The sequence below is a fragment of the Plodia interpunctella genome, chromosome 15 (genome assembly GCF_027563975.2).
Source record: "Plodia interpunctella isolate USDA-ARS_2022_Savannah chromosome 15, ilPloInte3.2, whole genome shotgun sequence".
Taxonomy (NCBI): Eukaryota; Metazoa; Arthropoda; class Insecta; order Lepidoptera; family Pyralidae; genus Plodia; species Plodia interpunctella.
In genome coordinates this window covers 6647213-6659443 of record NC_071308.1, presented here as the reverse complement: position 1 = coordinate 6659443, position 12231 = coordinate 6647213, and the positions used below count along the sequence as shown (strand labels likewise).

General features: G+C 33.3%; 1 protein-coding gene and 1 long non-coding RNA gene across 3 annotated transcripts; one reads left to right on the top strand and one right to left on the bottom strand.

The window, feature by feature from the left end:
- Positions 1 to 1269: 1269 nt before the first annotated feature.
- Positions 1270 to 3102, bottom strand: LOC128676113 (uncharacterized). Its single transcript, XM_053756059.1, has 2 exons — positions 2781 to 3102; positions 1270 to 2098 (listed from the first exon to the last, which is right to left on the bottom strand). The coding sequence occupies exons 1-2, from the start codon at positions 2839 to 2841 to the stop codon at positions 1353 to 1355; spliced, it is 807 nt and encodes a 268-aa protein (XP_053612034.1). The 5' UTR covers positions 2842 to 3102; the 3' UTR covers positions 1270 to 1352.
- Positions 3103 to 3256: 154 nt separating this feature from the next.
- On the top strand, positions 3257 to 10002 carry LOC128676115 (uncharacterized). 2 transcript variants are annotated; one of them, XR_008405365.2, is made up of 3 exons: positions 3257 to 3403; positions 8904 to 9057; positions 9543 to 10002. It is a non-coding gene; the product is annotated as an uncharacterized LOC128676115 (long non-coding RNA). The 2 variants fall into 2 exon arrangements; XR_008405364.2 differs by having other exon boundaries at positions 8904 to 9053; positions 9543 to 9997.
- The last annotated feature ends 2229 nt before the right edge of the window (positions 10003 to 12231 follow it).

Sequence of the window (12231 nt, the reverse complement as noted above, 5' to 3'; positions counted from 1 at the left end):
ATTTAACAATTTATTTTAATAAATAAAAAAAACCAGCGACCCGTCCCGGCGTCACTCGGGTAAAAACATGACAAGTTACTATTACCTAAACCTTGCTCAGGAATCACATTATCTATTGGTGAAAACCGTATGAAAATCCGTGCAGTAGTTTTTGAGTTTATAGCGAACAGACAGACAGACAGACAGACAGACGCATCAGAGGACTTTGTTTTAATGTGTGTTGTATGTGTAAGGATTAGGATATTTCATGTCATATTATATATATTTTTTTTTGTATACGCCAATGCCTCTTTTTTCCATTTCCTTTCGCGGGTCTACTAAAAGATTTTTTTTGTAGAAATAAGTAGTACCTTTGCACTTATCTCCTATAATGTAACTATTATTTACATTGTTATGTTGTATAAATAAATAAATAATCATAACAAAGAGCGAATAACAATTAAAATGTATAACATATCTCCGAGCCTAATTGTTATAATTAAGACGTAATTTCGTTGTAATAGTAATCTAGCTGATAGTTTATATGACGGGTAATTGCCTGGGATAATATCTATTGCAAATGACATTAAGGTTAGTGGTCTTCAGCAACAGACATTTCATTAAACCACAGCCTCTATTACATGATAATTATATTTGTAAGGTTACTATGTCTACTTTGAAATTGAAATTTTGTATATATTTATTTATTTATTTGGAGCAGTTAGGTACCCCGACAAGGGGTATATATTTAATTTATTTTTAATTATTTGTGTGATGTCACTTTGTACCCTTACATATTGAGTATATATTGATATAGTATACAATTTCAAACGATCGTTGTTTGACTGGAAGAGATCCTATCATAGGATAATTCCGCCAATGTAAATTTATTATCTTGTAGTGCGCCTTGTTGTACTTTGAACATGTGTTTTTTGTTCCAATCTTGTAGAAAGTACTTCTACATTTATATAAAATTAAATACTACTTAAATAATTTGATTACTTTCTACCTTGTTGACTTCTATACTTTGATCTAGCGATATTGCCGCCATTTGTATATTTTCTAGTTGTCTTGTTCAAATTTGAATCTTGTTATGGTGTAATAAAGTATTATTCTTTATGTACACTGTTTTACTAGTACAATGAGCCATTTAACTAAATTCGACCCGAAGTCGAATATCCAAGTTGAATTTGAGAATTACCTAGTAGTTTGTCAATGTAGATGATAGCCTCACGCTTAAAGGTTACGTGAAAGTTAACAAAATAGACAATGGACAAAAAAGAAATGAGATTAATCCATAAATACTAATGCTATTTTTTTTATTAAAAATAGTAGCAAATTTAATAAAGGACATTTAAAATAGATCGGGAAATTTAGTACGCCATTTCTTCAATGGACGGCATAAAATCTGGAGCATCAGAATTGTCCATCTCCCTCTTTTTAAAAATAGTTTCTGGAGTAGTGGGAGGAGTAGTCTTAGCTGTTGTTTTTGTTGAAGACCACGTAGCAGCCGCTTTCAGTAAAGGCAATTTAGAATTTGGTGGACGATGAGATGCTGTTGTTTTGTTTACTTGCATCTTTTTCCTTTCCTTCCTTGCTCCTATTAAAAGCGTATCTACTTCAGGCGAATCACATGCAACAGATTTCTTCACACTATATATTTCGCAAATAGTATCGTCTTTAATTAAGCCTGATTCATCAATGTCTTTTATTTTCAGAGCGTATATTGAACCATTGACATCATATTTCGTTACAGTAGCCTGTTTGGAAGGTTTTATTTCTTTATGTTTTGTCGAAAGTTTATTATCTTTTTTTGCATCTTTCTTTGCGACGTCTCTTTTGAATCTATTATCTACAACTTTATGTCTTAATAGATCTTCATGCAGTTCTTTAGCACTAGGGTGAAATTTCTTAGCTTGATTGTATGTAAATTGCGCTTTGATAGACCTATCCATACAATCGTGACACTTCTGACATTCAACATCTTCGTATACTGTATGTAATACTGAATTTTCATTCGTGTATGCTCCTTTCATATTCAAAATCATTGCACGCGGAGAATTTTTATACGCTTTGTGAGCTCTTCTTATTTCCACATTATTGTTGAATTCCGACTTACCTGAAATTATATTTTTTTTTACCATTTAGACCATAACATGTTTTTTTTTTTAATTTAAAAGACTAGGCTTTTTGGATTTACTATTTCGTCGATGTACATTTACAATTTAAAATATATAGGTGTATGTATGTAACTGAACTGGGTACGTTTCAAATTATTAAAATGTCAAACGGTGAACGTTTTTGTCTTAAAATGTCAATGCTCAAAACCTCAAATACTTAACACTTCAGCTTCAAAATAAGGAACGAAAAACTAGACAAATTCCATTTCAGAGATAGACGAAAGTTTCAGTAGTAATATAGGCCACTAAGTAAGCAAATAAAAGCAAACTATCTTGACATATCTTTTTTCAAAGTGATATTTTTCAGAATAACTTACCCATAATTTATAAATATTTAATTTATGTTAATAGAAGTATAGATAAAAAAATATTACTCACCTAAAATGTGATGTATATAGATAATTAATAATACAAATGAATAATTCTAAGTCCATCGGTATTACAAATTTAAATTTTGTGGACATTTTGCTATATCGCTATTTCGAATTTTAATAAATCAAAAATTCGATATTTCCATTTTATGGATTTTGAGCATAAGCATTTGAGTTCAAACGTCAGATAATGTGTTACGAACCCGTTGAAAATCGAGAGAATTAAAAAAGAGCGAAACAAATAGCTCACCTAAAGTTTGCGGCAGTAGCGCGACGAGCGCACACAACAACATGGAACTCATTAGTTCCATTTTCACAACTCCCTCACAGGTGTCGCAGACTGCAACAGCAGACAATCTTCTTTACAAAACTCCGCTAACAAGCTTCGTTATTGCACCGTACAGTTCTACGAAATGCTCACTCTGACGACACTCGCCGACTGCCTCTGCGCCTCAAGTACACCCTAAATTGGCGCAACTTTATGTCATAAACGCTACAAAATTTCGCAATTCTTTAAATTTAAACGTCCTCTTTACTTGATGAATTGTTATTGAATGATTTTTCTCGGGAAAACTCAATCTTATATGGGCGGTTGTCTATACCGTCACTTGATACAGGGTATTGTTTACCCAATTCAGTCTGTTTACACGTATTACCCAGCACATTTGACAATTGATGTTTGCTTTCCTACAATCCTGATTCGAGACCATTGTGATGGAGTTGATATGTTTATGTAACGACAACAGGATAGAGGCATCGGAGGCGCACTCTGTACACAATAGTTCAGTGATACTACGCTTGTGTCATGATATCAACAACCTCGTGATAAAGAAAAAGTTATTTCTACGCGACCGAAGCTGGACGCAAAAAGGGGTAAGTAATGTTCTACGTATTTGTAGGAAATGTTCGCGCTCATGTAGGTTCAAATAAAATTATCATAAAATATTATGGTAAAGTGTAACGGAGCACAAAAGCGGGCAAAACTTTTTTTTTTCTAACTTATCTCGTTATTCATAAAGATGTGACTTTTATGACAGAATCGGACTTTTAGGTTATTTGTACGTTACTTTACCAAATTTGTTCTTCTGTTAGGCCGTGAGAAGAAAGATAAAATATTATCTGGGAAGATTTAAGTTATAATGGCTTAAAGATGGAGGCTGGTTGGACATTAATGCTTTGTAAACGACTTCCAGGACTTCTGTTTGGGATTGTCTGTGAATTCACAGGATTGTTAAGTTACTGGAAACTAATTTGCATTCACTTAAGAATTACGTTCTTGTTTGTAATCATTCTATCGATTTTAATGATAATTTTGAAAGTTCCTTGTGTTTATTAAAATACTAATACAAATTCGAATTCAACTTTGAATAAATAGTCTTATCCAACAGTTATTGCAAATATTTGGATAGGACTGAAGAATCGAAGTAATTCGAATTATTCATCTAAATATCAGTGAAATGGATAGTGTAAATTTATTCTCACTAAAATAATCAATTTTGAGTAGTACTAGTGCTCTTCTCAGTGGTCATTAGCTAAACTGTGACATTTCACGAGCAGCTAATTACCTACTTCAAACGGTTAACATTAAAATACAAAGCAAAACAAGGTCTTTTCCTTATACAACTCTAGAAATTATTATAAAATCTAACAAAACATGGATACCTTTCAGTAAGGAGCTTGCTATAATTCTGACCATCAAGCGGATTACTTTCAATTTTTTTTTGTTTGTAGAGTTTTTATTATTATGAATCATCTACCTGTGTGTTCATTTGTGTTTGATTTGGACAATAAAATTAAATGGTCTCGGAATAAATGATTTTAAATGATTACAGTCGTTTTTCACTTATGTTAATATATTTGTATCTTTAATATTATATGATAGGATTTTCAAAAAGTACATTTAGATTGACTATATATAGAAAAAATTGGTAGATAAAATATTAGGTAGATAATAGGAGAAAATAATATTTGATTTCAGGACACAGATATGGTAAAACTACTAAACGGAAAGACAGAAAAGGATTTTTCTTTAAAAACTTTTTGAGGTTATGTGCGTTAAAAGCAAAATCTGGCATATGTGTAACAAGTACAGAGCCATTACATTAAATGAATTTTCCGAGGCCAAACTACCGTCGGTCCCAGAGGCGTAAACTCATTCAGCTTATCGGAACTTTTATATTATATCTGTGGCACATTTTATATTTTCACGAACGTTGCTATGAATTTTTATTTTTAAGCTGTAATCAGCGGTATGTGGTGAAGAAGAGGTGGTAGAGGCGCACATTCAAATGGTACTGATTCGAATCGCACCGTTTCGAAATTGGTTAGTAGACCCAGTCGCATTTATATAAATGTAGGTATTCCAGCTAGAGCACCTCGAGCTTAATTGTAACTGATGATTGGGGATTTAATAAATTTTGAATTTTTGGATTTTATTTTAATAAAATACAAAAATAGAAATATTAAGTCGATACGAGAAAGACCAAAATTATTTTTTATAAAACAGAAAAAATAGAAAAAGTACCACAATATTTAAGCTTAAGTTGAATACAAAAACATTTCGTGTAATATTTGATCATCGAGCGTTGTAAGAGAAAATTCTTTTTCCGCCATAAAAATTTACACTCACTAGGGAAAACTTAATTTCCATTGCAATTTCAGTATAATTTCGCCTTTTATTAAAGATCCCTGATATGTAAAATGTTTATTCGAAATACAACAGTTTATTTGAAGGTGCTATATTATTAATTTCAGTATTTCCATTGTTGATTTCCATGTGAGTTTTTTCTCAGATGAGACAGATAGTTATTTTGTAGCAGCTGCGTCATCATTATATCGAGTTTGTTATTACTAACACTGGTGTCTGATTTTATTTACGTCGCCTAAAGGCTTTTATGACTACTTACCGCAATCTAGTGCCAGGTAGTCGCATACACACTATTGAACTAAACTGTCCACCAGTGTGCAGGCTTCCTCACGATGTTTTCACCACCGGACCGGACCACCATGTTCACCATAACATGGTGGTCTATGAAATCTACTATATATGAGTCAGATTAGTATACAAATTCATATGGCACAAGTAAGATACGAACCTGAGATCTTTTGTACACTAAATACGGTTTAAACATTTCGATATTATGCTGTTTATTACTATGATGTCACGCAGTTTATTAGACAAACATGTTTCCAATTTTTTTTCATTATTCTCAGTGACCATTCAACGTCACATGTTTATCTTCTTTCAGTTGCTGTTTTCATGCATCTTACGTAAAAATACAGTATTAGAGACCTAAGTTCCAGGCTTGAAATGAATAGACAGTGGAAGTACTATAATAAATTGAAGCTAATTTTTAAGAGCACATGTACCCCACCGAGTTTTAAATTATCTTTTACATTTTCTGATCTCATCAAGTGACAACTTTTAAAAATCCCTAACACCATGTAATTTAAGAAAGTTTGCACTTTCTTTAATATGATTGCACAATTACTATTTAATGAAAAAACAATCACCAAAATAATTGCCGCAGATAAAATCAGATGGGCAATTCGAAAATTTTATTAGTTCAAAGATATCCCGGGTGATTCTGGGTTTGCCCGTTACCCGTGCCATAACTCAGCGGCAACGGCGTCGAGCCCCGGTTAAAGTTCAGATAGGCCATCGGATTAGCATTAACCAGCTATTACACGGTGCTCGAGACTTCTGTCCATAATATATGCCGGTGCTAAAGGCTAAATTAAATTTTTTCCCATCAAATTGAGAGATGGGTTGACTTTGAAATGTTTTTTTTTTTATTCATCAATACCAAATTCAAGTTGAGTATTTTTCTAGTCCTAAAATACCTAACCTTACCTAATGAAGTATTAATTAAGTTGAACTTTTCTAAATGAACAACAGATATGTTATACAATGGGTACCTATAAGATCCCAAACTTCGTGGCATCACAGTATGAAAGAATAAAGCTGAAGATGTTTAATTGTAAGCACTCATCTCTGAAACTACTGAAAAAATATATTTCCGTATATAACACTAAATTTATGAGAAATAGGTATTATCTATAAACTCAGATTTTGTTCATGGAAGCAAAACCGCGGGCTTCAACTAATTTTATTAGAATAAAATCTCAAATAAAACGTCACGATCATCATCATGTTGATACTAAACACAACTGGGTCTAGGCCATAACTATAACGTAACGTCATAACAAACAAATCAATACACGAGGTGATATCGCGTACCTAAAAACACAACCCCGTCCAATTTAATGGAAAAATATGTCTGGGCGAAATAGAGCCTCATATTTTGCACGGGTAACGACATTATTTTTCGCCGTAACCCGAATGATATATTTGGTAGCCAGGGAAGCCAAATTAAACACAAAATAAATCATGATGCCAGGTAATTGACCTTTAAAAATACTAAATATCTCTTTTGCATGCATCTAATAATTAATAAAATATCGTAGAATTAAATGATTACACTCCTTTAAAATCTAAATGACAGATTAATGAACAAGATACTTATTAAATTTTAAGTACAAAATTATTTAAATGTATATAACATTTTAATTAAACATTTATGGTTTAAGATATTTATTCTCATTAAAAATTAGAACAAATTCACTTCACATGAGAACAACACAATTAAATCTAAACAACAAAATCTATGTTCGGTATGCGCGTACAAATTTGCGTCTCACTATTATTAAGTGTTCGGTGTGCGTTTACCCTCACTTAAAAATATTGCATCGATCGAGCGGTCACAACTTCGAGCGTCGAGTGGTATCATACAATGATATAAGGGACATCGAATCTATTTCTGAATAGGTACATAGGTAAGTTTTTAAAGTATGGTATTTTAATTCGTATTATCTATGGGTATGGACATGTATATAATTTATTATGTAGGATATGAATACGTAGGTATCTATAATATATTTCATTTTATATATAAGGTTCAGCAATGACTCGAACTTTAAAGATAAATAAACAACATGCTACACATAATTCTACTAAAATATTACTCTACTGACATGCGTATCGTAAATAGAAATCTCGTTCGACAATACAGAATCGTTTGTTGGAAAGAAGCTTAGCACATGCATTCTGTCTATAAATCCTTTTCTCATTTCATTGGACGTCGTCGCTTCGTGAAGTCATTTTATTCACCTTATATTAGCGGACGTGGGTCGAGATCTAAGGCTTGATTCCACAGACTGCTGTCTATATAAGCCTTATAGACCTAACACCCATAGACCATACAGATTAGAATAGCAAGCTATTCAAAATTCTTCTAAATTCTAAATTCTCTCTTCTTCAAAATTTTCTTTTAAATATAATTTAACTGACCATGGCCACTGTGAGTAGAGACCGAGTGTGACTTCATTGACAGTTTAAAATTGAAAACATAGACAAAGTCTTCCGATTATTAAGAATCTGTATATTTTAGTACTATGTATAATTTGGACAGTAGAAAAGTAAGTCGAGTAAAGTTATCATTAGCGTTCTGTAAAATGCTGTAAAATCGGTTAATGTTGTGTAAGGGGCGTCGATAGTGTTTACAAATTTTGCTGAGTCGACCCGCTAAAAATATTTTTTTAAAGAAAATTTTCAAACAATGGGTGTCCGCCTTTACAGCTGGACGATTGCACTAAAAACGAATCACGTAGTTGGTGCATTTTTCAAATTAAACACCGAATAAATAAGTGCAATAAACATCATGGCTGATATTCATCTTCTGGAGTACTCTTTGAATTTCTACTCGTTGTTTTTTCCTGTTAAATAATGACGGGAATTATTTCCACTCCAGCGTCAGACTATTTGAATAAATGCTTTTTGTTGAAGATTTTATCTATGCAGTTTATTCACTACAACGTATTTTCGTGAATTTCTAATTTTCTTTCACCACTCCGTGGTCATCCACGTGAACTGATAGAAATTATAATACTGAAATGAGAAAACAGAGAAACACAATCAAAAATTTTTCAGTTGACTAACAACTCGATCTGGCAGGTGCGTAAGAGATTCATTATAATAAATTATGTAATTTATAATTTATTATCTTCCATAGTAATTACGTCAACTTTGGCTAGAGAGTTTGAGGTCGCGATGGCCCAGTTGACCCAACACCCTTGTAAATTAATAGTTATAGTTGACAACTCAATTGCTGAGTTTAACTTTTGGAAATGTCACTTTCATGTGACATTTTATGGCTGAAATCATACGAAAATAATAAGTATTTCTTATCGATGTAATTAATGTGCTAAGTATGTACATGTTCATTAAAAACGTGAGTCTGATATAATATGATTCCTTCTTAGTAGATTCACTAATCAGTCAATCAATTTATTTTCCTCCTTTTCTATATTATAGGTAGTCATTCCATTGACGTTGGGAAGACATGGTGGGGGCAGACAAGAAGAGCTGCAAGTTGGTAACCACTGGGAGCTGGCGTGGGGCCAGGGAAGCTGCCACTACAGTGTTGGGAGGCCAAGACTCACTTTGGGTTCCTGAACATGGATAGTAAGTCAGTAACTATACCTAATATGATTTTGTATGATAGAAGTAAACGAAAAATATACTTGTGCATTAAAATGTTTAATCGAAAAAAAAGTAGGATGATAGGAGAAAAGCAAAGGATGTGTGATTTTTTAAAGATATTTACATGAAATTTTGTTGCCTTTTTAGGTTTAAAATATGCTATAAGCTAGGTTTTAGAAACAATAGCAATGCTTGCCTTAGTATTATCATGTCCGAGATCCAAACAAGGTTCTGAGTATTTCCCGTCAATTAAGATTTGCAAGTAAACAAAGGGGTGAAGGGTGAGTTGATACCATGATGAATAGACGTAATCTCAGTGCTGTAGCCGCCTGCATCCATCATACTGACCCTTTATATATATCGATATACACATACCTTACTGATTTATTGGCTAGGTTGCTAGGTCGTATACCGCTTCAAATATATAATGTTCGTCGATTGTGTTTAAAACTATCTATTTCTCTTTTGCAGAAAACTGGGACAACGCTCAGATGAGATATAAATCATTGATATATGTATTTATGTTATTAACTATGTTACCCAATACATATACCTAGGACTATGGTAGGACAAAGGTAATTGTCTGAATGCAAATTGACGAGTTATCGTTGTCCAAGCAGCCATCTGGCTTTGATAAATTGACATAGCATTATGTTCTGATCTACGATTATATGCCAAATTATCATAGTAGGTTTAATATATTTTGCACTAGCCCGCCCGTCCCGCTAACCTTCCTCGGAAATAACACAAGCGGTAAAAACCGCATGAAAATCCGTCCAGTAGTTTCTGAGTTCGTCCCGAACAGACGTACAACGATGCGGCAGAGGACTTTGTCTTATAACATGTAAGGATGTGACGGCCTTTTTCTACGTCCATGTAAAACGTTATAATTTTTATGATATTAGTTATGCCCTGTGATGCTGTTATGATGCGATAAGAACGCGTAAAAATTTTACGTTAACATTTTAAAGATTGCACTTCCCTCTCATTTTGGGCATTACTCATTTGTCAATTGCGCGGATATTTAAGAACACGTCCTATGTATCACCTTGTTTCTATCACATTAAGGTTCTTATTTGAACTCTTGCACTCATAAATATTTGGTTTGGATGGCACAAGATCGATTCTCATAGTGTGGTTTTAATCTGTGTCTAATTAACTGACTTCCCGCGCTTTGCATTGATTGCGCAACTAGAGAGATTGTGAATTGCAAAGTGGGAACTGCGCAGTGTTCGTTAACTTGGTTCGCATACATTATACTGAAGTTGCAGTTGAAAATTGATAACTTTACACGTCACGCTACTTTTTATTTTAATATCGTCAAATCATTACTTTATGGCGATCTGCAGCTGTAGGCAACAGATAAGCCATGTTTTAATTTTTTTTTCTACTTTCTAAGGTTCCTATAGAGCTGGTACTCTACTAGGACGTAAATCTACTTTTTAAGTAGAAAAACATACTCGTAAGTAATTTGTTATAAGAGTATTAAAAGATAGGTCATTAAAATGTACATATATATATATATATTATTATATTGTATTTGAGAATAAAAATAAAATACCATCAAAAACTAATAAAGTATATACCGAAATTACAACACAATAATCTAACTAGGTAATAATACAGTACAAGGTACAGCTTTAATAAGTATACTTTATATCTTCAAACCTAGACACAGGTTTTTGTAATGGGTATCAAATACAGGACTGACAAGGATATCCCGCCCTGTGACGACGTCGCTGCTGTTTGATAAATTTGGCAACAAAATGACTTTTGATAGTTATCGATTTTGATCTCGAAGCAGGCCAACATCAACTTTTACAGAATGATTCCAATGCAATTCAGTTCAATTTAAATCGATGGTACGAATTTGCGATGCAGGTCAGTTTAAGTCGTAAAGTGAATCGCGTTAAGAGATGATGGTAAGCCCCCTGATATCCTTGTCAGTCTGTAAAGGGTTGTATTTAGTACTATTTTTACTGTGAGAAGTCATTTTTGCCGAGGGCATAAACTATATTCGGCCCCAATAAAGATGTAAAATGTAAACACGGTAAATGATATTTCCGCTAATATTTTACAAAATTTTCTATCTATGCCCGTTCAATGAACACAACTAGGTTATTTACACACTATGAAACACAATTTCGCTCTTTGTCGTGGAAAATGATAAGTTTCCTGAGGAAATGAGAAAATTGCCGGAGGTGAATCGAAAGCCGGTTGATTTCTCTAGCGATATTGCTAATAAATTGTGGAGAATTGGCGGCAAGTTATGACGTATGAACGCTATGTATGAGTATTTTATTGTTTTTTTTACTACTTTTTACTAGCGACTTGATAAATCTAGCAACCTGATAAATTTTAAAAATTATATCTATGCACAATTAAAATATAGTAGGTACATACCGTATAATAAAATCTGAATCTGCACTTTTGGCGATGGAAAATACTCAAAGCGCGCTTTCATTAGATTGACGACAGCCAAACGGATAACCCTTACAGAGTGTGGCACAAAATATTCTATAAGCGGAGCATGCTAAACTAATTTTAAAGTTTAAACTTTATTCATGGCGCACTTTGCCAAGCTTGGCGGTGGCTTAAATCGAATAAACGTCATGTTGGCCACCAGACTGGCCAGGACTCGGATATAAACGGAAATAGTAAATTTCCCCGTTTTGCGCGCACTTACGAGTATCTACCGCATTATTCTGCCACTAGTAGCCGACTACCACTCTCTACTATTGGTAGTTACGCTATTATGCGGCTATGAGGTTTTGTGTATAGATGCGTGAAGAGCAAGTCGCTTGTATCACCTAGACCTGTTATTATTATAAGTCATACTGTGTGAAGAATAAGTAAAACACTGTCATACATGTGTTTTACTTATTCTTAAGATCAGACATGGAAATAAAATTGTTTGGTCTATAAAACAATTTGCTAGAACAAAAACTATATAAAAGTTAATCGCATTCAGTAATTCACAAATAATGAAACAATACTAATATTTTTATTCCGGTGAAGGAAAACATCGTGAGGAAACCTGCACACTGGTTGATTATTAACTTGTGTGTGAAATGGAGAAGGCAATGGCAAACCACTCCATTACTAATGCCAAGAAAGTTGTTATGTGTGTTTAATTCCACGTAATGACCACGACCCTCAA